The following is a 25325-nucleotide window of genomic DNA, read 5'->3' on the forward strand; positions in this document are numbered from 1 at the left end:
CAGATCAAGGGGCCAGACCTGTTAGCCTTTAGTCACCAGGTAAGGCCAAAGCAAAGTGTCCTTTGAAACACACAGAGGCAATCTAAAACTGTGTGAAGCCTGACTGCCCTCAGTAAAAAAGCCACTTCTGTGGCTGCTGCCTTTTACAAGTCCTAAGTGTTTTTGTCACTTACCACAGCCAAATTAAAGATGCCTCCAACTGGGCCAAGCTGCAAAGCTTCTTCTATCAATAGCTGTGTTCCTTCCAGTGTTCCAATATCACTGGTAGATACCAATACTTGGATTCCCAGTGCCTTCCACTCCTCAACACGTTTAGCCTGGTAGCCTACAAAAAATAAACAGTGCCTGGGATGAAGCATTCAAACCATAAGGCTTTGGTTAACCTGCTCCTCACGCTTTTCTGACCAGATAGTGACTGAACAGGGACTGATTCAGCTTCAAGTTTTGTTGGTTTTTTTCCACATTTTCCTCTTGTATAGTAGATAGAAAACACTTGAGTTTCAGAAATATTCTAAATAGATTGAAGTGGAGAGCAGAGTTGGGAGAACGTGAGGTGCGTAGGGGAAGAAACAGTGAAGGGAAATTAACGTGAATTTGGGTACTGAGACAGGAAAGAATGACTAGACTAGAGCAAGGCAACAGATTACAGTAGCACAACCAGAACTTTAGAAGCAGAAGTACGTGCCAACATCTATGTGTTGGCTCAAGTGGTGCAATTGCAAACAGAAAGAAGAAATCTATAGAGTCGGAGAAAAGTTTCGTTACGGCTGAATTTGTATGAGGAAACACTGAAGACTACCACTGATAAGAAATCTCAATGCCATGACTGGAATCAAAGTAATGGCTTAAATTAGAGTAAAAACGCCTACTGATGTTATCGGATAGCAGGGCTCATCTGTAAAGATGAGCTATCTGAAGGAGCACGAGCAAGCAGCCCCACGTATAACTTGAAGGAGAGTGTATCTTTAGCAAGGAGGTCATAGGCCTTTCCTGGTGGCATGTGATCCACCATGCTACAGCCACCGGGCAAGTCAGTGAGGAGGCTGGATACAGACTCTGTAGAGGGGATAAAGATCAAAGTAAAGCCGCACAAAAAATTGTGGGTAAGGGAGAAAATGGGTTGATAGAATTAGGAACCACAAAAACCAGGAAAGACATAGTTGGAAGACAGGTCTAGTGAAAAGACACTTCCTCCTTTAAAATAAAGGGCACGCCAACTTGTTCGAAGTGAGAGAACATACACATGAGGAGAAAAGAGATCAAGACACTATTATTTGCTGGTAGGACACTTGAAAACTGAAAGAAGCTACAAATTGAGGGCTGTTAAAAGTCAGTCACATTCCCTGTTCCTTGACAGCTTTTGCTTACCAGTTCGTATGCCAGAACGAGACGTCAGTATAAGCTTCTGTGCTCCTCTCTCAACTAGCCACTGTGCCAACTCAAGCCCAAATCCTCCTAGGCCCCCTGTGATGATGTAAGACTTGGTAGGTGGACAGGACGTTCGAGAAATAGCAGAGATTTTAACTGGCTCTGACTTTCTTAAAGGATGTTCCTTTTCCTCTTCTTGGACCTTTCCCCCAAAAGAAAAAAAAAAAAAAAAGAAGAGGTTAAAAAAAAAAAGCAGTTAAGATGAGATACACAATACGTTGATCTTTCCATGCTATGCTGCTCCAGGCAGTGGGAAGTGTAGAATCAGAGTGACAGACTTGACAGTTACTGTTTTTACTGCTGATGTCGTAACGTATGTAACTTTGTGCTGTCCTAGTTATACAACTTCACTTGAACTGAATCAAAATATCCAATAAAGTCACCCACAGAAGATGACAGATGCATCAGAGACCCAAAGTCATTATCTCATTACCTTGATCATTACTTTGCCAATATGTTTTCCTTGTGCCATGAACCTGAAGGCAGCTTCTACCTCTTCTTTGTCGAAGACTGTACTCCTCAGGGGCTTTACTACACCGTCTTTTATGCCTTTCGTCAGCAACGCTGATACTACTTCCCACTCTTCGTTTCCACTGTCAAAGATAGAATCTAGTAGGATCCCATGAAATGCCACATTCTTGAGGAAGAGAGCCATTCCTAGAAAAAGCAATTTGGTTATCACCTGATGCTGCTTGCATTTCGAAACAGAGTCTATCTTCTGCTCGAGAAACATTTCTGTGTAGGTCAGCAGTGTAAGACTGAGGAGTAAAGCAGTCATTAGTTGCTAGAATACTACATTTTTCAAACTCATTCTTGCATGTACTCTCTAAATGCTATATTAATTAGGTTGTTCTCTTAAAAGCAGACCAGTTTAACAGAAATTGACTCACAAAAATTGTGAGTCAAGAGGACAAGATATAACATGGTCAGTCTGATATTAAAAAGGACGTTTTGTGTCTAGTGACAGCCGAGTTCGAATCCCAGGTACATCCTGTCCATCTCCACAGGAAACTCTTCCCCCATAGGAAGTTTTCTATGATGCTAGGTGTCATTGTTTAACCCCAGCCGCCAGCTGGGACCACGCAGCTGCTCTCACAGTTCCCCTGCTTTTCCCCCAAGAAGGGTAGGGAGAAGAGGGAAGAAAGGGGAAAAGCGCCTCGTGGGTTGAGATAAAGACAGTTTAATAAAACAAAAAAGGGAAAAAACCCAATAATAATGATGGCACAAGTCACTCTCACCACCTGGTGAACTGGCAAAATTGGCACCTTCCTGAGCAGTGATCATGAATTCCTGCCCCCCAGCCAACCCCCATTTAGATACTGAGGATGACATCTATGGTACGAAATATTCCCTTGGCTGTTCCATTGTTCTGTCTAGGATCCTTCTCAGCTTATGTGGGAAGCTGAAAAGAGTCCTTGGAAAGTGATAAACATCACTTAGCAACAACTAAACCAATATGCATTATTGACATTCCCTTCACAGCAATCCCTAGAACGAAAATGTCAGTGTTTGAGAAGCATTTGGAAAATGCCCTTGAATAATACGCTTTAATTTTTGGTCAGCCCTGAAGTGGTCAGGCAGTTAGACTAGATCATCACTGCAGGTCCCTTCCGATTGGAACTATCATATTCTATTCAAAATGGCACAGATATTTGCTGAAACAACAAATCAAGGTTCTCAAAACAAGGATCAGGTTCTCTGTAGTTATCTGAAAAATTCCAATTACTTTCACTCTACAAATGATCAAGTTTATCCAGAAGAGAGGGCAAAACTGCAACTTGTATACCTATGAAGTTCATTTTGCTCAGTTTCATAGCGCATTCATCTATTACAAATGGATATGTTATATCCCAAAAGGTTTTTAAGTCAAGTCCAACAGATCTATGAAATCTACGAGCTAACAGACGCAACGGCAAACAGTGCCATGTGAAATGAATACTGATTCTTACTATCTTCCTATCCAAACACTTTGTAGGCAACATGTCTTATACTTATTTTAAAGACAGACTTCGAGGAAAGTAACTTAATTATTTTGCACGCTTTATGCAGGCTTCCTGAAAAAAAAAATGCTGAGTGCCGTGCTTCTCCAAGAAAGTATTTTTTGATAAGACTACAGAAATTGTTAGTGACAGAAGTGAAATGAGTATTCCAGCTAAAAGCTTTTCTAAATTTGAGAATTAGTCTGTGTTAAGACAGTATATAAGTTTGTGCTTGCTTAAACCTAACAAGATGTATTTCAAAGTCCCATCTTACCAAGCTGACTGTTGTTAGACAGATCAAATTTGCCTATTTCCAAAAATCGCCCATGTCGAGCAAGACAACGCAAACTGGCTTGGAGCTTCTCTTCTGCCAAGGAATTTAACACGAGGTTGACACCTGCAACGAAAGGAGAAGAAACTATTTAATAAACTCAGTTCTGCTGAGAGCCTAAGCCTGTTTTCTAGTGACTCATTTCATCTTTAGAAAGTGCAACTGCGTAACAACAAGAGAAGGAAAATTATTCCTTGAACTTACCTTTTCCATTGGTAACTCGCAGTATATGTTGCTCAAAGGTAGTATTTCGGGAGCTGGCAAAGCTATTAGCATCCAGTTGTGGGAATCTTGCTTGGAGATACTCACGTTTCTCAGTGGAGCCTTGAAGTAGAAGACAGGTTGAATGATGTCAGTATGCTTACATTAATTTTAATTTTTTTTTTGATTAAACAGCCTATTTTCATCTGCACATCCTTCCCCAAGGACTGCAAGTGCCATCAAGCACTTGCTTCAGAGCTCTCTGTCTCTCAAGGTGTCAAACCTTAGGACAAAGGCTGTCTAGTTGTTACTGCTCATTTATGAGATAGAGCAAGGACCAAGACCAGACGGAGCCTTACAAACAGATCGGCATTCTTTGATCACATTCCTGAATTTAACGTGCAGAAGCCTTGATTCTCTTCCGTACTTTTGATTATCTACCTCTGTACACTATATAAACTTCTCTGTGCTGTGGAAGTTTCAAGTGTATAGTCAGTAGCTGTATCTATCATGTGTCCTGTTCCGAGTCTAGAAACTAGATCAATGTTACAGGAGATCATGTTGTGGGAAAAAAAATAATATATGCATAAAACCATATTTTTATATGTAAACACATGCGTGCGCACACACAGACACACTTCCTCTATGTATTATATATATCTTTTCTCCCTTGTGCCCCCAACATTGGGCCCTCAGTACTTACCTACAGTAGCAAAGACACGGCAGCCCATGCTCAGGGCAATAGCAATGGCTGCTTGGCCCACACCGCCTGAGCCAGAGTGAATAAGGATACTCTCACCCTTCTTCATACCGCCTCGAACCACCAAGGCATAGTAAGCAGTGGCATAAACCACAGGCACTGAAGCCGCTTCTTCCAGAGTCCTAAGGAGCAAAGTGAAAGACAGAAGAGATCTTTAGCCTTGGAAAAGACTACTAGATTCTCCTGACGAAGTCTGCTTTACTGCAATGGAAAGGTTAAACTGCCCTGACAGGCCAAAAAAGTATAAACAGTTCTCAATCACACATCAGACTACCTCAGCTGCCAAGCACAGCCAAGAGCTTCACCATTCTGCAAAAATGTTTTAGTAACTAACCAGCAACATAACCAACACCAAAATCCCAGCGTATACTGAAACACATGGAGCTAAAAGCCCAAGAAAGAGACGAGAACTTTGTGCAAGGCACTGTACAAAAAACAGCGCTCAACTCCTGCAGTGAATCAAAGCCAAATCCTACAGCTGCTCAGGAGGCTGGAGCCCTGTTGCCATTTCCCAGAAGGGAATCTTCCCATTGTGCAGTCCTCTGGTCTGAGCAGGGCTGTCATCAGCCTCAGGCAGGAAGGCAAATCCTAACCACATACACAAACCAGAAAACAGAAGTTGACCTACCAGTTTTTAGGCACCTCCCACAGAAACTTCTTCTCACAGTCTACCACGGTAGCCAGCCCCTTTGCTGGCAGCAATCCCATCACCCTTCTGCCAGCCAGGTCCCGTCCCGAGAACTCCATGCCCAGCATGCACTGCTGCAAAGCCCAGTTACCTGAAAGAACGTAAGAATCTTTTACAAAGGCAATTTCTCTTCTAAAATCCCTTGGCCAAGAATTTACTACAACAGTAATCCCTGAAAGCTGAAACACCCTAAACAGAAGAAGTGCTGGAATTTGTTTACTAAGTACACAGTTCGTAAGTCACCACAGTTAATTTCTTGCTCTTAAGAACAAACGTAGCAGAAAGGGACTCGGTCTCATTAAATCTTATTATTTATCCTTAATGATATTGCTTTAATTTCCAGTTTCGGAGACAATTTTGTTCCTCTTTGAAAAAGAATGCTACATAAGCTAGAAAGGATGACAACAGCAAAAATAGCTTTACTGTAAAACCTTAATTTTTGCAAACACCCTTTTTAGGCAGAGACTAATCTCAGTCACGAAGGGAAACCCAGCCCTAGTCAAGCTGCTCCTAAGAATCTCCAAATGCACTTTTTACATCTGTCATCATCGTCGTCCCCCATCCTTTCAAGAGCTTTAAAACCATTCAGCAGGCATGAGATTAATTGCTTATGAGGCAAGATATTATCACCTCCCTTCTGTAGGCAGGGGATTACTTCATCTTGCATTTTTCCTCCCTTAAAAGCAAAGCATGTCCAGTAGCATGGCAGCATGAAGCTTCAACATTCTCACCTAGGCATGCACCTTGCCCATCTCTGGAACCTCCATTACGTTGTTTCACCTCATGCTTGATATCAATACAACAGGGCTAGTGACGTTTCCTCACAGCAATTATTAATTCTGCCATATGAAAAATGGGACTGCAACTGGAAGTAAAGCTTATGAGTTCTTGGTGCACAGTCCTGCAGCAGGGCTATACTTCCATTTCAAGAGTGCTTTTTTTGCTAAACAAAAACTGATATACGCTTTAGCCAGCGCATAGCTAATATTCAGGAGACTATGTGAATAAATTCTAGAACAGAACATAAATACATTTTCTTCTAGTGCAATTTTAACTCACCAGGGATAGCATCTGGAGAAAGCTTTCCTGTGGCCAGCATGATGTCCCGGAAATTGAGAGATGCATAATAGACTTTGCAGAGTTGAACGTCGGAATTAGTTGTACGGAAGTGTCGAAGAGGGGAGACAATCCAACGAAGAGACGAGAGGTCTCCACGAGTCAATGCATTTACGTAGGCATATTCTGTCAACTCCTGAGGTTGTGCTGCAGAAGGAACAATATGAACTTTACACACATTAACACAGGCAGATACTCTCCAGAGGGAGTAAATTCCTTGTGTAATTGCTACCTCCTCCTCCATTTGCTCTCCAGAAAGCCCTTTCTTACCATGCACTTCTACCCATACCCCAAATAGCTCATCCCTCCTCCTGGCACCGGAGAATGCTACTATTCACTCTGAGCCAGAGCAGAAGAATTCCAAATTATCCATTAAAAAAATAATAATAAAAAATAAAATAAAAAATAATCGTAGGAGTAACAGCTACTAATTTTCTATTCAAAATCCATTCAGATTCAAGACCCTGCAAGTGATCCTCAGACCTCAAAGGAGTTACCTTGCTGCAACGGGAGATGCCTGAAGGAGCCCCACTTTCCATCACGATACACATTCATCACCAGGTCCCTCTGAACAATCTTCTGCATCTCCGGGGAAGAAAGACTCGTGGGTGGGACAGCTGATGAAGGGTTCAAGTTGGAAACAAACACACACCTAGAAGCCAAGAGTTGTCATTTTGTTTGTTTTGCTACAGGCTTGAAAAGAAGCTAACACAAAAACGTCTCATCCCCAACTGTGACTCAAGGCCAAGCTTACGTACCTGATTCTGTGGCCCTCTGCTTCAAGGCGAAGGCAGTTCACCATTCCCAAAATTCCTGAGTTCCCACAACTGGTGGCAGTCAACCACACAGGCTGTTCTGATGGCTCAGCCAAGATCTCCTACAGAACAAACCCCAAACTGTTTTACTAGGAACCACAAAGGAAAGAGCCCTCACATCCTTAAGGCAGAGATCAATAACATATTTTAAGAAAAATAGCTGAACACATACACTTCTTTTAACACTGTCAAATATCTCATTTAGAAAGTGTAATGATTTGGAAATGCAGGTATCTAGGACATGGGAATTCTCACCTTTAAGGATTCAACCCACTTAAAATGGGTCTCATCTATTGGCAGAAAGACGGGTGTTTTGGCAGGGACTTGGCGACGACACAAGAAAATAACAGAGCCAAAGAATGATTTCTTCATGGCGACCAGATTCAGTGAGGCTTTGCTGAATAAGCCCTCCCACTCTGCCTGTGAAATCAGGTAAAACAATAGTTAACAGGAAAGTCAAAAGTCAATTAAAAATACAAGTCACATCTATACTTCGTGTTGAGTCTCCTCAAAGACTGCTTCACCATGAACAACAGGCACTGTCCACCCCTTCCTTGCTTTTGCTTGAAATCTTGCAACTGTTCTGTAGTGTCTCAGTACAAATGTATGTTTGATTAACATAACAGTATTTTATCCACATCTAGACTACTCCTTCTTCCCTAAAAGATCCTCAGAAAGTGGTAGTACAAGTATCTAGAAATCCTGGTTAGGGAACTAGTCTCACCACCCTACCAGGTGTGCAAAAAAACCAGACCAGTGACCATGCTGCCAAATTCCATAGGGTGTTAGAACGTGTCTAGAATTTAATTCCAGCAGTAAGGCACACCTCCAAAGACAAACAGAGATCCCAACAGAGAGAATAACAGAAGTGGAAACGCTGAGTTTAGATGTTACTAGTCCGTGTCACATAAGCCCTGCCTGCAATAGAAAAAGTAAAGCAGGACAGAGGGAACGTGAAAAACCAAGTCACCCAAATCCTTCAGCTGCAGGGCAGTGGGGAGAAGCAACCAACCCCTAGCAGGTAAAAAGCACCTATACATGTAAGTTACATTGAAATAGCATTCCAGAACAACAAAAAAGTGAAAATGCACATACGGCATATCCAGAAATACTGAAGCTCTATTATCTGAATGAAATAAAGATTACTTCAGTCTCTTAGAAAAGCATCCATTTGCTTTCCATTTGCCAGACGCAAAACAGCAGAAGGTTTTTAGAGCATGATCCCTTCTATCAAGGGCTAGGGACAGCGTCCCTATCTAGAAAACTTTAAGAACTATGTTAAGTCCTGCCCACTCTTGCCTGCATAGTATTGTTTTCTTTAGAGAAGGTGCATCCAACTCACACGTATCATATCCAAGAAGTTTGCTAATACCAGGCTACTGACACTTATGACAGATACAGGTTTTAAGCAATCAGCTTCAGTAGCATCTCAGAGTCTTCTTTTTACCCCGCTCTTCACTAGGTGAGACGTAAATCTGAAGAACTCACCCTTTCTTCTCAAATCTCCTTGAAAAATCTTTGCAGAAAGTGAATCTATGTCATCGCAAAATTCAAAATTCAACTACCACACTCCAGAATTACAAGCAAAAAAGTTAAACTATTAGAACTGCTACTCTCTTATTGTAAAAGATCTGAGAGGCTACAGCCACTCAAATCAGCAATAACGCATACCTTCTGTAAAGGGGCAGTTTCCCCATTACTGCTTAGTCTAACAGCTGCCAAGAGAAAGGGATGTCCCAGTTCCCACCTCACCCTAGCCACTCACTCTCCTCCTCTTGTTCCAGCATCGGCCTTAGTTCATCTGCCCATTATACTGGTTTGCAGATATAAAGCAGACACCCTGCCCTCCAGCCCCCTGACTCCAAGGGCTTGTTTTGCTGTATCTCATTACAGGATCAGATAAAGTGGGGAGGAAGAGAAGGAAGGAAAAAGCAAAAAGTACAAGAGAAAAACCTTCCTTTCCGGGAGAATTTCAATGTTAGAACTTAACTAGGTTGTAAAGCCTCACTCCCAGCAGTGATATTTGAAAGAAGAGAAAGATTCTGATACTGAAGCATTTTAGGATCCTACAGTGATAAAGCTGTACCCCATCCAACGAGGCAGCACATTATTTTTATTTTAGCTACAAAGGAATTGTCCTGGCCAGTGTTTTCATACAGATACAGAAATGACAATGAATAATTTTCAATGCATTAAGGCACTCCTGACTGAACTCACAGTTTACTCTCCCAACCTAATAACTTGGAAATTCAGAACTCTTCTGAAGAAGTGCTTGCAGAAGTGTGCTGAAGAAGTCCTGCAGAGGGCCTCAATGGAGAGTGATGTAAGTGATGCCCAATCAACGTTCATCACAAGAGCATCTGCAAGCAGCAGACTCCAGACTATCCACTGGGAAAGTATTTCTCCTTCCAGGAGGCTTACCTCACTCAGGAAGCTGTGTTTCTGCTGTAGATCTGGACTGGTAAGGAAACTGACAGTTTCTCCAAGAGTTTGTCCTTTAAGAAGGGTGTGTAGCAAAACAAACCCTCCTTCTTTTACTGCAGCTGCCAAGTTAGAGAGAATTTCAATGGTGTTCCCCAGAACACTTGTTGAACAGTTGTACACCACCAGGTCAGCATCAGTCAGATTTCCAGAGGGAAGACTAGAGGGATCCCACTGGCTAAAGGAAACTCCAGCATCTTGTAGCTCTGTTTCATTAGCTGAAAGAGTTTCTGGGACGCGGTCAGTGGCAATGTAGTCCACCTGCAACAGGGGCTGAGCATTCAGAATGCTTTTGACACGAGAGAACAGATGTCCGCTTCCTGCAAGAGCCTGAGAGAAGAAGGAAAAGGGGAAACTAAGTTGAAGCTTGAATGATACCCAGAAATTATACCTGTAATGACAGAAGTATGCGATCGGTTTACTGGAAACTCTAGGAACACTAGCTATGGTCCCATCCCGTGCTTCCAGCTAACCTCTACTATCTTCATCCTGTGACTGGTCATGTTCTCCAGTGCCACATCCAGGCAAGTCTTTAGCTCTGAAGAATCCAGTAATCCATTGAGAAGAGGGTCATCCTGCAGGTGCCTCCTCTCTCGAGTCACAATCTGTTCCAGCTCAGAATGGAGGTTTCCATTCAGTTCCAGGCGGCAGATTTCAGCAAGGATATGCTGAAGGCCCTTCTGGGCGGATGAGAACTCTGTAGCAGCCACTGCAGTTTCTAATCCAGGGACAACTAGTTTGACCCCATGCACTGCCACCTTAGCCTTTAAGTTCAGGATTAGATCTATGGAACAGAAGAGAAACAAAACAGAGTCAGATTTTCCAAAGATTTTTCTTTTCCTCTTTGTCCCCATTTGCTATACCAGCTGATCGGCACCACAAGTTACAGCATCTTGTCTCATTACCCCACACACAAAGACGCAGTGCATGCTCCTGTACATTCACATGATTATGTATCGTGCCGTAGCGGCAGCCCCCAAACAACTGGGCTTTCTGGCAAGACAGCCTAAAACACCGAAGTTACCCATGGCAAGGCTGACTGAAAGAGGGCAACTAACAGAAGACCTCTGACTGATTTAGGGAGTTGTGGAGGGAAATTGTAAGTTTCCACAGAGGCTAAAATACTTTTTTGCTTTATAATCAGATGGAAAATAGCTCATCCCAACTAAGAGCAGAAACAGCACTACAAAAAACAAACAAAAAAATCCCACTACAGCATGAGTAAAAGACTTTGGGGACAGTATTTAGGCGCTGCAGAAAAAAGAGAAATCTTTAAAATCTATCACCAAATCAAAGGATGCGTGAAGACACGTTACGAATACAGAATGAAAAAAAATTGCTGTCTCAAGATATAAGATTCATCACTAGAGTAAAAACTTCCAAAAAAAGTAGTAAATTTTTTTCCCTTTGATGAAAAGGCAGCCAAAGCGATGAGCTGAGTGGATGTCTCCCCATCCAAAAAGCACCGTACTAGGCCACCAGCTTCACTATAGACTAAGATGCTCCTATTCTATTCTTGAAGCAAACACAAACCTTTTTTTGGCACGCCTCATTAAATCACTTTCCCTCCTTGGATATGCTCTTGTGCCCACAACCACATGGGAACAGCCATGTCAACTTACCCATCTTGGCAGTTCTCAGGGGAAAACAAAACAAGCTAAAGAATTGAGGGAGTGGGCTGGATTTCTCTTTGAAGAAGATGATTTGTGCCCCTCTGCTTGAAGAGGGGGTTGTGCCATCTGACATGGCATCGACTATTATAGAAGGGTAGATGCCCCTCCTGCCCTACTAGGCTTTACGCCTACCCACATTCTAGAGATACCTCAGGCAAAAGTAGCTTTTAGCTTCTAGCAAGTGTACGTACAGAAGACTCCTGCTGAAGTCTTCTACAGAGACCAACACTTTATTTCTTGGATGTTCTGAAGAGTATGAAGAGCTTCTCTCAGACATTTCTGCCACACTGGAAGATTCCCCTAATATGACAAGAAACTAAACCCACACTACCTTTGCATTGCTCCAGATAGGCAGTAAGATGGACACTGGAAGACAAACAGTTAATCTCAGTATAGGGCACAAAGCAGAATTTTTCCAGGGTAGGAGGGATCCGTTCCTGTTGTCGTCGTGGTGCCACAGAAGCATGAAGACCACTGATCTGAACACCTCCTGCTTTAAGGCTATCAAGACACCGGTCCACAACAACCTCAAAAGCTGAAAGACAGGAAAGAAATATAAGCTAGCATCAAACACCACAATATTTTATTCAAGTTGATCAGATGAACAGTGCTATGTCAGACTGTTACAGAAGCTGCAGAATAGCTTGCAGATTAAGAGGGCCCCTCGAAGTCCACCCTACTTCTTAGTAAGCCATACATTCATCCACAGAGCAGTCAAAGCAACTAGCAAAAGCCCAAGCATGAGAAACGTTACCTTCTACATTGTCCTGGTACTGGCACACCTGCTCTTGATGCAGCACTGGGTCAATACACACTGAGCGAATCCTGGTGGGTAAGCGTAGGCTGCGCCCAGAATCAGATAAGATTATCACATGTAGCAGGGTGTCAAGGAAGGTCACCCAGTTCCCATTCCACAGAACTTTCCCTACGCTTGCTGCAAAGAAGAGGAAGGGGAAGCCTCACTGTGATTTTTGTCATCCAGCAGATACCAGAAGTCACTGCTTATCAAATGCAAAGTCTGCCCAGCCTCCCTTGTAAACTCCAATAGTCAGTTCTACATTGGAGATAACAGCTCTCCCAGTGCTCTGTCAGAGCACGTGGTTGTTCTCCATTATCACACAAAGCACAGTCAGTTGGACCGTTAATACAAATGGAAGTAAAAGATCAAATATTCATCATCCTTCTATAGAAAGTAAATTCACCTTCACTGTTGCATTCCAGAACACCCTGGAAAGTTGGTCCATAATTATATCCACGCAGATGCAGCTCTTGGTAAATGTCTTCTTTCAAGAGGTTTAACTTTGAGCTCTTGCCTACTTGAGGCTGAAAGTCAACTGGCTGGTTATGGATGTTCTTCAGAGCCGTGTTTTCTAGGAAGGAAACCTTCCCTGATGGGCACAGTGTCAAGAGTAAGAATCATCAGTGTCCATAAATAATAGATTTTAGTAGGACAGTGCATATACTTACACTACTTTCACTTACCACTGACAGCCAGATTCCCATTCCCTGACACCTCAAAGCAGCGGGAAGCAGGCATGAGTCTTACTTCCAGCTGTACTGATCCTGCAAGAAACATTGAGGGAGTCAGGACTGTGAGGTCATTTGTTGCTACCATCCTTGAGCAGAGATTCCTCTCTCACCATCTCCAGACTCACTGCACACAACATGGAATAAAGATGACCACGGAATAAAGTTGACCTTGTGCTACTTGACTGTATGAATTCACTTCTTTGTTCAGTCATATTGCACCCTTCTCTATATCTTTCTCCCATGTTCCTCCTCACTTCCCCCTTGCACTTCTTTCCTCCCACTCCCTTCATCTTCATCACACAGTTTTGCAGTTGTACCAGCACTCCTCACTCACCCTTTTTGGGAAGGATGGTTGCCTGATGAATCGTGACATCTTCAAACATAACAGGCATTTGCTCCATAACCATGCCAAGAGACCGTGCCAGAGTTCGCCAAGCCAGCACTAGGTACCCAGTTGCTGGGTACAGGACTCTGCCGTCAATGCAGTGACCAACCAAGTAGTGGTCAGGAGAGTCAGGACTCACATCTGCCAAAGAATAAAGAGCAGAATAAAAATACTACCAGCGTCCTAACAAAGAGGTCTTTTCCCCTCAGTGTCTGTAAGAGGTTCTAGTGGTTTCCCCAAATATCCTGCCTGGCAACATACAGCTCAAAGACATTGTGAGTCTGAATCAAGGCAGTTCCCAGCTCTGTTCACGTTCTTTCATCCCATTTCAGAAGCAGATCCAGTCTTTTTCCATCCAAACCAAACCAAGCCAAGCCTTACACTTCAGAAAATGGCTTCAGGGATGTTGCTTTGAGTAAACTTTTTATAGTTTTACAGAAGAAATGCAGTGGTAAAGCAGGAAAGAGACAAACAAAAAAAAACCCAAACAGGCAAACGCACCAATATTGTAGACTGAAGCAGATGCAGAGCCTTTGGAACCTGATGGAAAGTCTTCAGCTTTTGGAACATCCCATTCCTGGCTATGGTCCCATTTGATGTATGGAGAAATAAGGGGTGTTCCCGCGGGGACAGGGTATTCCACAAGTGGGAACAAGTTATTTCCAAGAACATTTATCCTAGGAAGACAAAAAGGATCAAGACAATGTGTGTGGGGTGAAGGGGGAAAAAAATTGACCATAATACTTAGAGGTCAGACAGTAATTGGTCTTGGGCTCCATGTCTGAGATTTCTCCAGGAGTACCATGAACACTTACTGCAGACAAGTTTGTAATTCTAATAGTCTACAAGATGCAAAGTTTATTTCCAAGAGCTAGTTCCAGGGGCCTAGGCCTCTAGAATGGCACTCCTTCTCTTTAAAAGGCATCTTCCCAGCCCAAGCAGTCTCTAACCCAAGGCAACGTTTCATAAGTGAGCAGGTTAAATATGTAAAGCACAGATGTAAACACCATTTTTTTTCAGGTTTGTTGAAAGAGTATTTCAATCCTTGTGAAGATATGCACGCTAGAGAAGAGACTTGAATTCTCTCCCGACACCCCACTCGCCCTCCTCCCTTTGTCTCCTTACCCAGTTAAATGAATCTTTCCAGTCTGTGTTAGGAAGAACTCCAAATTATTTTTGTGATCTTTCTTCATCAAAGGTAGAATGGTGCAAGTTGGTTTCAAAGTTCTCCTCAAGATAGCCTGGTCAAGTAGAGTCCATAAATTACTGGTGGAAGGCACTACTTACTACTTTGTCTCTGAGTTTCTCTCTATAGATCTCAAACCACTTCTGTTTCTGTGCTAGGTGCTAGAACATACGACATTTTAACAGGCAAGAGTAAGAGCAGCACAATACCCTTCCAGCAACCCAAGAAGTTGCACATCTGGTAAAGCAGAACCTACATAATATTAACGAAATCTGCCAAAACACAAATCTCCCTTTCCCAAGCGGATTCTCAAGTAGAAACAAAAGCTGCATTTCAAGAACTGCAAGATCACTCTTCTCAAGCCTCCCACTCACGCACACACACATGCACACACAGAGCTTTAGGCCCTTACTCCCAGGAGCAGCCCTTTTTAGTCTGAAGCATCGTAGAGCATTTTCCAAGTGACAGCTATTAAATCAAAAAACGTAGCCTTGAACATCTGACCCAGCTTGTATCTCCTCTTCAATTTGATTCCACAGTCTTTAAAGGGGAGAAGGAAACGGGGAAGCAGAAACCAGAACACTCTCAAACCCAGCTGATGAAGCCTTTAGTCACTTGCATTAGAGTCAAGAATTGTACAATGATTTTAACACGAAGTGTAAAATATTTTTAATAGAGAAAAATACCTGTCTAATTTAAAAGCTCTCCTCTGATTCTTCCTACAAATCACTTTCAAAGCATAAGTAAGACTAACATGACGTAATAAATATACACCGGATTGGAACTCAGAAGCACTGTTTAACTCTTAAACTTGACTCACAAGTAACAATTCTTCTTCTTAACACTCTTCTCCTCTTGCAAGCCGCAGACCAAATAAAAAAGGCCAGTCCTTAAGCCTTAAAGGACAGGCACAAGACCCCAGCACTGATCTTGTGGAGCAAATGTATCCTAACGCACCTCATGTTCTGCATTTTCTACTATGGAGCTAATTCCACAAAGATCAATTCTTATGGGATGGGGAAAGAAGTGTAATGATCTAATCATCAGTGGAAAGGAGTTTATGAAGAGAGAAAGCTCCTGTGGTCTCAGGCTACTTGGTCTAGGAGAAGAGGAGAAAAAAACGCCCAGAACTACCAGCCACCACCTTCTAAGACAAGAACTTCAAACCAAATCAAGTGTACAGATGGTGATAACAGATTTTCCATAGAGAAGGCCTGTTAGCCTTGGATTTCTCCTCCCACCCCAATTTCACACACACTCTCCATTAGATACAAACAATTAAATGCTTCTCTTACTCATTGCACTGTTCAGAGCTGACCATCAGCTATCCGAAATGCATGGCAATGAATAAAAGCAACAATGTGAATCTCTGGATGGGGAAGTGATAATGTGTTGGGACTTTTTTTTTTTATTTATTTTTTATACATTAACATACACCCCCCTCCAAAAAAATAATCACACAGAACACTGCCCCTCCCCCCCCCCCAAAAAAAAAAAAAATCACACACCCAAGAAAACGTTAAAACTGTGAGAGACTCAGAAGTACTGGAGTGAGAAAGCGTTCTCAGAACTAGATGGGGGGGAGCAGTGTTCCCTACCCCTCAGCCCCTCAATCTCCCTCCTGCAGCAGCATATCAATATAGCACCATACTGACACAAATACAATACCTGTAAAAGAGCATGTGGGGCAATCTCTACTACCACGGCATTCTCTGGAACATGCTTCAGCCCTTCGTGGAACAGCACTGGATTCACTAGGTTGTTCACATGATACTCGGCAGAGGAATTCCTAGCAAGATCACTCTGCCACTGAGATTCAGGGATAGATGTACTGATCCACCGTGCTGAACGAGGTTTGGGATGTGGAATGACCTACAGACAGACAAGGAAGAGGGAAAGGAGGAAGAATTACATGTCATAGATACCAATAAGACAGGCAAAAGCAAGCAGACCCTCCTTGTTGCAGGCCATTTTTCTCAGCTTGATGGCTCAGGACACCCTTCTGCTTGAGGCCATAGGACTTAAAACCTTAGGTCTCACAGCAGTTTACATGCTCTTCTAAGATTTCATTCTCCTCCTAAAGAAAGGAACCCCCCTTACGCTCAACGTGACCTACACTCAAATCCAGGTGCCTGAGCATAAGCCACGCGAGCCACAGTTTGGCAATATTACCTTTTTCAGGGCACTGAGCAGCACTGGTGCAATAGACGCCATGTAATAGGAATGAAATGCGACTCCAGCACTGCGCACCTCCTTTGCGAACACACCATCCTTTTTCAGTTTGGCTACAAACTCATTCACAGAGTTCTAAGAAGAGAAATATAAGTGAAGTAAAAATAAAAGCTCACAATGTATTTGGGATCTGTATGAGCCTGTACTCCCCCCCACACCCTTCATCATTGACACTTAAGGGGAGCCATATCTGGGATGAGGTTATTGCCTTCTCACTCTCGTAATTTATCTCTCATTATGTCCATGGCTATAAAACTATTCAGCACATGAGATCTTTTATTACTAGCTTACTGAGGCACTAATATAACTTCCTTTCATAGAATATTTGAGTGTTTAAGTTTATACAAAGCACCATGTCCCCTCCCACCACTTTAATCCAGCTCCTCTTTGCAAGTAGCTGAGCTTTAACTCAGCTTCATGCTTTCTTCATGGGTCCCACTCACAACTCTGGTATGCACAGTATCAGTTCCTTGCTCACCAGAGGCCCCGAAACAGTGACAGTATCTTCAGAGTTGTGACAGGCTGGCACCACATTTGGAGGACAGCGTTGCTTGCACTCCTCCCATGTCAGACCTGCAGAAGGAAGACACAGAATGACAACACAAGTGTTTCTAGCAGTGAGCCTCATAAGGGGAGGCAGTCTTAACGGCACAATCACTGCGCTTAATTCAGCATTTTGCAAAACTAGGAAGGATTCTTAAGAGAAAGACAGACATCGCCCTCTGCCCCAAAAGGGGTTCTGCAAAAGCTAAGGATATTTATCTCAGAGCTTTAATGTGACGTTTGTCACTGCGATATTGAGCACAGGAACAAAGGACTGAATCTTTGTACCATCCCATTAAGGGATGGGGTGGGGGGGAACCCACACACTTTCAAAGCTACAGAGTTGGTTGTTTTGTCTCATCTTGCCCTTAGCAATCCGGGCTAGAATAGGAGAGAGAACACATGAGCTTGACTCACAGAGACAGAGCACCACAGAATACCCATAGAAATCGACAACTCCAGTGGCTTAAGGTAGCTCAACATACACAGCATCTGGTCATATATTACATGGGTACAAGTCAGAGGAAGAATTTGAACCCAACATCAGATTACAAAAATCATATATGCAGCACTCCAAGATAAGTTCAGCAATAAGTGTGTGTCATGTATTTAATATCAAAGAAAAGAAAGCTAAATTAGGTAGGTATCCTTTGTGGCATTAGTTAAAGTAAGGAGTCTAGGATAGTAGCAAGTGACCTAGTCACCAGACATACTACAGTAGACCTGCAACAGCTTTTCTCTTAAGTGTTTCAGTTTTTAATTGACCACTGCATCCAATAATAAGAAGCAGAAGAGCAACAATGCTACCAAGAATAATCTTATTTTTAAACATTAAGTCACTGTGAAGCCACACCATGAAGACAACCTGCTGGGTCCAAAGCTCAAAATTTCTCCCAATAGTGGGCAAAAACTATAGGACTTGCAGAAACACTGAGCAAAGCTTGTTCAGGAGAAAGCTGCTTCAGTGCTATTAGTCCCATGTAAGTTCTATTGGCATTAAGTTCCACTAGCTAGTTGCCTACTAAGTAGTAGTGGCTTACTGGTTTCACATCTCATTACTCTTGACAGTCATAAATATCTCTCTCTATTTTTTTTCAGTAATTTAAATACATATATGTGTGTACATATACACGCACTATAGAGATATCTCTCTATTAAGAAAAAAAAAAACAAACAAAAACACCCAACAAAAACTCCAGTGCCCTGCCCAAGATTTTCACCTCTTTTCAAGCAGGTTATTTATCAGGCCTCTGTCATTGGTCACCTGTCAATAAATCTCTCAATTTCCACTCAAGTTTTGGATGGATTACCAAAATCCTGCTCTATTCCAGGTCAGAAATTCCTACCACTATATCAACTTCAACACTTAATATCTGTTCTACATAAGAAGAAAAAGAAGAGGCAACGGTAGCCAAAATTTTACAGTTATGATTGTCTCCACCAACACATTTCAGAGCCCAATTTTATTCCGACCATACAAGAGAGATGAGGTGAACTCTCCTGTACCACTCCTTTGGTAAGGGTATACTTACCGACAGCAGCCATTCCTCCTGGGGGTAATTTGGCCTCTTTAACGCACCGTCCCCGCCAATAAGCGGCAAGAATGGCTTCTTCATGACTTAAGGAGTTGTCTGCATAGCCACAAGCTAGTTCTCCCACTGAGTGGCCCAAAATCCCATCAGGTTGCAGACCTGCAGCCTTCAACAGATCAATCTGAGCAATCTGCAAGGAAAAGTAGGGATTAATGATTCCATGCCAGAGTTAAGTGGGTGTCAGGCCTCAAAGGCACGCAGCTGAAGTGAGTATATTACAAAATGGCTTTTTGGTACAGACTCTCACTGCTATCCCCCACCCCCCGCAACTGCAGCTCCAGCCTGTTTCAAAACAATCCCAGGAATCACTATGTGACTCCATCATTGTTTGGGCCTCTCCACTATGTACATTTCCACTAGGAAAGTATTTCCAACAACAGGAGGTCGCCTAGAGCACATCTGTACAAAGTAAGAGGCAAGACCAGTTTTCCAGATCCCTTTAAAAGCTCTGCCTTTAGTTTGTTAAGAAACAACGAATCCCACATTGTCACCCAAAATTAAAAGAGACTTCATTCAGCATCCTTTAGTTCATTTGCAGAACAGATTTTAGAAGGCATTCTATGGAACCTTGTTCCGTGGCACGAGCCTTTATGTAAAACTTAAAATATTCCTTAGCCTCTTAAAAGGAGAAACTGCCCCTCCCCCTCCCCCTCCAATCAGTTTAGATCAATACTCGTCCAAGCATCCTGCAAGTGGCAGTCCAAAACTGTCAAGGGTGTAACATGCTCCCTCCTACCAGAGAGGTACTTCTAACAGCTGCCATTCGCTAGCTACACAAAACAAGCTTCCCTTAATCAGTATGAAACGTTACTGGCTAAACAGACACACTAGCAGAGCAGGCCTATATGGATTGAGTGCATGACCCCCTCCACCAGTCTTTTGAGTCTTACCTGAATAGCAGCTAATCCAACAAATGCATGGACAGTGTCATCAAAAGTGTTCTCGTCTGCTTGCAGAAGGAGGTCTGAGACCTTTAGGCCTGTGTTCTTCAAAGCCTCATCCGAGCGCAATATAGACTGGCGAAACAAATCCAACTTCATAAGGCTCAGGCCCATACCTTTCCACTGTGTTCCCATGCCTGCAGGACAGGCAAAGAAAGTGAGCTTCAGTAACGCTCCGTAACAGTAGACGCCACACGCTCGCTCTGGCAGTGAAAGAATTCTAAGAGCAAAGTGTACATTCCTAACATCCTCTGAATTCGGCACTGCTTTTTATTTTCCTGGACTTCGCTATCATCAGAAGATGGCGAAGTTGGAAGGATTAGATAAAACACAGGAAACATGAGCATCCTGACATATCACAGGGCTGCAAGGTGTCGCCTCATGCTAGAGTGGAAAACATTAGAGCACAGAATCTAATTGCTCAAGCCCCAGATCTACAGAGGAAAACAGAAGCCTGGACCCACTGCTGCACACCTACCTGAGCAGATGTACCACAGCGGTCTCCCAGACGCTTGAACTTGCTGAACCTCTGTTATGTCACTCTCAGTGCCAACTAGTGTGTAGCCCCTGTAGGGCATGGAGGACGCAGGAACTGCAGAGATATCACTGAGCAGGCTTACAAATGGGCTGCAGCTTCCATGTTTTCTGCTCTCTTGAATTAGTATTTCCACAGCTTCCTGGGTTCTGCCACAAATTTGAACCAGTCTTGGCACGCCAGAAGTCTCCACAGGCTGGCGTTTGTTCTTATTTGGCCTCAGAATGACATGAGCATTAGCACCTCCAAAGCCAAAAGAGTTGATGCTGACAAGGCCACCTTTCACTGGTGTTGGTTTACAAACTACCTCCAAAGAGCCATCTTTTAAGGCAGGAATATCTGGATTTGGGGTATTGAAATGAAGATTTGGAGCCCACACCCCATGTTCCAGAGAGAGAATGACCTGGAAGAAAAAAAACCAACAGTGTTCTGTGCTCCACATTTTCTTGTAACAAACATTCTTTTGTTGTTATTGTTTTACTGTAAATTACCATGTAGCATACACTAAAGCAGCGCTCTATGTTTGGATAAAGGGACACTTCAGAGAACAGCATTATTGATGTTACAGAGGTAGCACCTACTTCACCTAGGCAAATTTTAAGTCCATGCAGGAAGCCATCAGTGAAGGTGAGGGGGATAGTTTTAAGTTTAGCTTCCAGACCCTTTCTAACTGGAAAGCCGTGCAGCCTTGCTGGAAAAGCAGCCTGGCTACTAAGAATATCACATTTTCTTTCTCCCTCTCCAGATCCTGTTGCTTCATCACGCTCGGCTTCATCTCTCCCCAGCCACACGTAGCCAACACATGCTCTTTCTTATCACAATGAATGCTTCCATTTCTGCCTTTGCTGCAAATGAGCCAAGCTGAAGCACTGGTTAAGGAGTTTCCTTGCTGCTTCGCACCCGTTTGTTGTCTTCTTGATCCAAAAAAAGAAGGGACAGCAGACTGGTCAGAACTGGCAAAGCCAAAGGGAAGTACAGAAACAGACAGAGTTAGAATAGCTGTGCCAAAAAGCAAGAATTCCCTTCTCTCAGCAGCATCTCTACAAACAGCCCATGACACCAAGCTCCTCTGTAGCACAAGTCGAGCAAATCACAGGCCACAAGGTCCGTTGCAAACACTCAGTGCTCTGCATGTTTGGTTGTTCCTTCATCACCCCCAAAATGGTCAGATAAACAGATATTGTTTTGGGAACTGTTCTTCCAAGTTGACAACGAGACATGGCAGCTTACCTAGGAGGACAACCAGCATAAATGCATGATTTCAACTCCAGTCAGCATGTTTAAAGTTGCAATGACCCAACTATTTTCATGCATGCTGTCCTACACCAACAACATTACGCACTATGAACTTGATGTTGCTTTACACAGCACACATATTTGTACTTTTAAGTCTGCCACGGCTTCTACACAAGTTTGAGAGTACAGTACAGTGGGCATACACCAGAGCACCAAGAAGCTTTGTCTTCACTGTACAGCAAGTAATTAGACAGGCTGAGTACTTCAAAGCTGCAGGTGAGTTTTCCCTCCCTCACCAGAATTTAACTTAAGTGGCTCTGGCAAGCCCTAGTTTCTTTTGTAGCTATCCACATAATTAATGGATTCTCTTCAAGTCTGAGATTAGATACTTTCAAGATCTATTTTCCTAACTGACATCTCCCATATAAGCCCATTTTATGGAATTCCAAAAGAAAACATTTATAGAAACTGCAAACTTCCTGAGATAGTTACTGTCTTAAGAGACAGTGGCCTTGGTGCAGTTTCTGTCTAGGTCTCAAGGACGCCTGATCTGCCATTCTGATCAACTTCCAAAGCTTTAAATATGAAGTGCTGCCCAACTTTCAAAGAATTGAGGATAGAGACAAAGCTTCAAGTACTTTCAAGATGCCAGATCTGGAAACGAGACACAACACAACTTAGAGGCACAGCAAAAAGATACTCTAGCAGGCATGGTGGGTGCCATGGGCTCTTGCCTGCAGATGTAAGTTCCCATGCAAAGTTAAGTGACAAAAAATGATGAAAAGAGTGAGAAAACATGGTGTCAGAGAAGTCTTCAAAAAGACATTACGGCCCTTGTCTTTGCAGTTCTGCATCCTCTAAGACACAGACAGGGAAACAATACCTGAAAGTTCTGATCCTGTCCTGACAGATCACAGCAGAACGGCACTAAACAAACTGTTCATAGTTTACCATACAGGATGGATGGAGAGGTTTACTTTCAGACTCAATTATCATTCCTTTTATTAAGAGGGTGTCAATCTGAGGGATAGAGGTGCTAAGAAAAGTAAACTTTCCTCTACAGACAGATAAGGCACCGCTGTCTCCATGATGATCTATTTGCAGATGAGGCTATCCAAAGCAAGTTGTATGCATTCAGGTCACAATAACCACTTTAAAAAGCACAAAATTCTAGCAGTGACAGTGTACGTGACTTCAACTTGCATGGCTCCAAGGCTGTCAGTAATAGGCTTAGAACCAAGTGTGAACATTAGCCAGCTCTCCGCTAAGCAGTTTAGCAGCCAGAGCCAATAGACGACTGTCTGCCTACCGCAGTAGGTAGCAGGCTGGTTGCTAAGACAACCAGTTATTCAAGCTGGTAGCCTCATCCCGAAGAGCTCACCTGGCTTCCTGCCAACACAAGAGAGAAGAGGAAGAGATGATGACAAACAGCCAGAAGGATCAGCTACACTTCTGGCACCACAAGCCCACACTGCCTCTTATGGTTGGTCATTGTCAACTAGTCCAAAGATTTAAATCCCTCTACTTGTACACCTCCCAAACCCAAACGACTCACAGCAGAGTTCTGTTGGAAGGTCCAGTGTAAAGATAATCAATAAAGTGACTGCAAAGCCTTTATTCTGAGCAGAGTTATGCTCATGTTGGATTCAGTAGGAAGGGGGAACTCAAGTGTGTGTGCACACAGCAGAGGGCCACCTGGGCATTTGTGTCCAGCTTGCAGAATAGCCACCTGAGCTTTTAAAGGTATTTGCAGGTGAAGCAAGAAGTAGGTAATTAATGATAAGCACCTGAGCTGTTCTCATTACCAGTGAACATCTTATCTGGATCGGTGCAAATTTTCCTTAAAACAAACAAACATTAAAAACCCATACGCTGTTGTGTTCCCCTCCTCCCCCAGTTTTCCTTCTGAAACCACCTGTTACCTTGGCTAATGCAGCAAGCCCAGAGGCAGGCTCTGGATGACCCATGTTTGACTTGGTTGATCCAATCAACAGTGGCTCTCTCTTGCACTGACAGAAGACATTTACAATGCCATTTACTTCCTGTGGATCTCCAACCTAGTAGGAAGAGAACGAGAATGGCTATTAGCGAGCACTTCCAAAACACACCACAAAAGAGAAACCTGAAAGATTAAGAAGCTTGGGCAAAATCCAGAAGTGGCAAAGCAGCATACATTCTAGTAACTTGTGGAAGGGAGAAATATAGTTCGCTTTGGAAAAACAAAGAACAGTTTGATGGAAAAGTGTGGCAAGTGATGCAGAGAAGAAGATAAAGGACAAGAAAACTCCTTCACACTCCAAACCCAAAGGGGCCATGCTGACCTTGGTGCCCGTCCCATGAGCTTCAATATACTCCACTTCTTCAGGTTTGATACCGCATTCTTTGTACAAAGCTCTGACCAACTGCTGCTGCATCTCTCCAGATGGGAATGTCACACCTAGGACCAAAATTGCCATCAATTCCTATCTTATATCAGATGCTTTCTGTTCTGATTTTAGCACCTTTTCTACTGCCTGGGGCTACCAGGTCCAAAAAAAAAAAAAAACTAAAAAAAAACCAGAGAGAGACTTTTTAAGGATTTACCCCAATGTTCTTATCACCAGACACAATCAGCTTCTCGGGCTCTTTGGAGGAAGAGCAGAGGAACCAGAAACAGACCTAAAGCAATGAGTTAGACTAGTGTGGGAAGATACTGGTTAGCAAAATACTAGGACTCGTCTAGATCAAGCAGAATGTGTGAAACTTGTTGTCTCCATAACTGGACAGGGGGAGAAGTGGGACAGCACCTTATAGTCATAACACCACCTACATTTCTGCCATCAGTGCAGAAGTTACTGTAGAGATGTCCTGAGGATGGCCGAACTAGCAACAGGACATTCCTATTGCTTTGTACAGTAGAAACCACCACTTGTCTTTAACTTCTTTATAAAATAGGGTCCTGAACTTTGCATTACCAAAACAGAAAAAAAAAAAGAACAATAAAAAAAACCCCTTCACACATTGAAAGAGCCGACACCCTCTAACGGCCCATTTTTGATGACAAAGACTCTAGACTGAACATTTCTGTAGGCATCTCACTTTTCAGAGGCTCAAGGCCTACCTTGCTCCTTAAAGCCATCAGTGTTACTTCCAGCATTGACTATTGTGGCATAGATCCGCTTAGCCATAGATCTCTTAGTCAAAAGAACGACAACAGCAGCTTCAGAGCGACAATATCCACTTCCTGAGAGTAGAGAAAGAAGAACAAGTCACTAACTCTGCTCTGCTTTGAATGAAGTTGCAAAACACCATGCCATGAGATCACCTCATTCCTGTGCTACCACTTAAAATAGACGACTTTGAGAGTATGACACATCCATTTCTTTAAAAATAATAACAATTATGTCCTAGAAAGGCTCGCTGCTCATCAGAAATGATGACAGAAAGTTGCCACCAAGAGACAGCTATTTCCTCTCCCCAATGGCTAAGGCATGAACCATACAGTTTCTTCCCCACAGTTAGTTTTCCAGGTTCAATGGAGCATGCGACACAGATCAGGTCCAGCATATGTCCCAAACAGTACATCTAGGAACAACTATGAGGCCAGCTCTTTGCTCTATTACAAGAGTATCTGGTCACAGACTCCACAATAAGATCCTCTCATACAACATGGTAACTCTTTGTACTGATGCCT

The 25325-nt window shown here is 43.0% G+C and overlaps 1 protein-coding gene across 1 annotated transcript in view; it reads right to left on the minus strand.

Annotated features, from left to right (window-relative positions):
• FASN (fatty acid synthase) overlaps nucleotides 1-25325 on the minus strand; it is a 44007-nt gene that overhangs the window by 8888 nt on the left and 9794 nt on the right. The window contains exons 6-34 of the mRNA XM_063351679.1: nucleotides 24753-24875; nucleotides 23974-24089; nucleotides 23575-23709; nucleotides 20360-20819; nucleotides 19831-20018; nucleotides 18881-19070; nucleotides 17284-17378; nucleotides 16746-16880; nucleotides 16242-16445; nucleotides 14513-14628; nucleotides 13889-14064; nucleotides 13337-13528; nucleotides 12955-13035; nucleotides 12675-12860; nucleotides 12227-12406; nucleotides 11804-12007; nucleotides 10273-10583; nucleotides 9740-10129; nucleotides 7574-7738; nucleotides 7262-7380; nucleotides 7001-7155; nucleotides 6447-6650; nucleotides 5328-5478; nucleotides 4643-4821; nucleotides 3943-4062; nucleotides 3682-3804; nucleotides 1862-2085; nucleotides 1369-1570; nucleotides 174-325 (exon numbers count right to left, since the gene is read on the minus strand). Of these exons, the coding sequence (XP_063207749.1) occupies nucleotides 174-325; nucleotides 1369-1570; nucleotides 1862-2085; nucleotides 3682-3804; nucleotides 3943-4062; nucleotides 4643-4821; nucleotides 5328-5478; nucleotides 6447-6650; nucleotides 7001-7155; nucleotides 7262-7380; nucleotides 7574-7738; nucleotides 9740-10129; nucleotides 10273-10583; nucleotides 11804-12007; nucleotides 12227-12406; nucleotides 12675-12860; nucleotides 12955-13035; nucleotides 13337-13528; nucleotides 13889-14064; nucleotides 14513-14628; nucleotides 16242-16445; nucleotides 16746-16880; nucleotides 17284-17378; nucleotides 18881-19070; nucleotides 19831-20018; nucleotides 20360-20819; nucleotides 23575-23709; nucleotides 23974-24089; nucleotides 24753-24875 (5276 nt within the window). The remainder of the gene's footprint in view (nucleotides 1-173; nucleotides 326-1368; nucleotides 1571-1861; nucleotides 2086-3681; nucleotides 3805-3942; nucleotides 4063-4642; nucleotides 4822-5327; nucleotides 5479-6446; nucleotides 6651-7000; nucleotides 7156-7261; nucleotides 7381-7573; nucleotides 7739-9739; nucleotides 10130-10272; nucleotides 10584-11803; nucleotides 12008-12226; nucleotides 12407-12674; nucleotides 12861-12954; nucleotides 13036-13336; nucleotides 13529-13888; nucleotides 14065-14512; nucleotides 14629-16241; nucleotides 16446-16745; nucleotides 16881-17283; nucleotides 17379-18880; nucleotides 19071-19830; nucleotides 20019-20359; nucleotides 20820-23574; nucleotides 23710-23973; nucleotides 24090-24752; nucleotides 24876-25325) is intronic.

This window comes from Chroicocephalus ridibundus, chromosome 14 (genome assembly GCF_963924245.1).
Source record: "Chroicocephalus ridibundus chromosome 14, bChrRid1.1, whole genome shotgun sequence".
NCBI classification, from domain to species: Eukaryota; Metazoa; Chordata; class Aves; order Charadriiformes; family Laridae; genus Chroicocephalus; species Chroicocephalus ridibundus.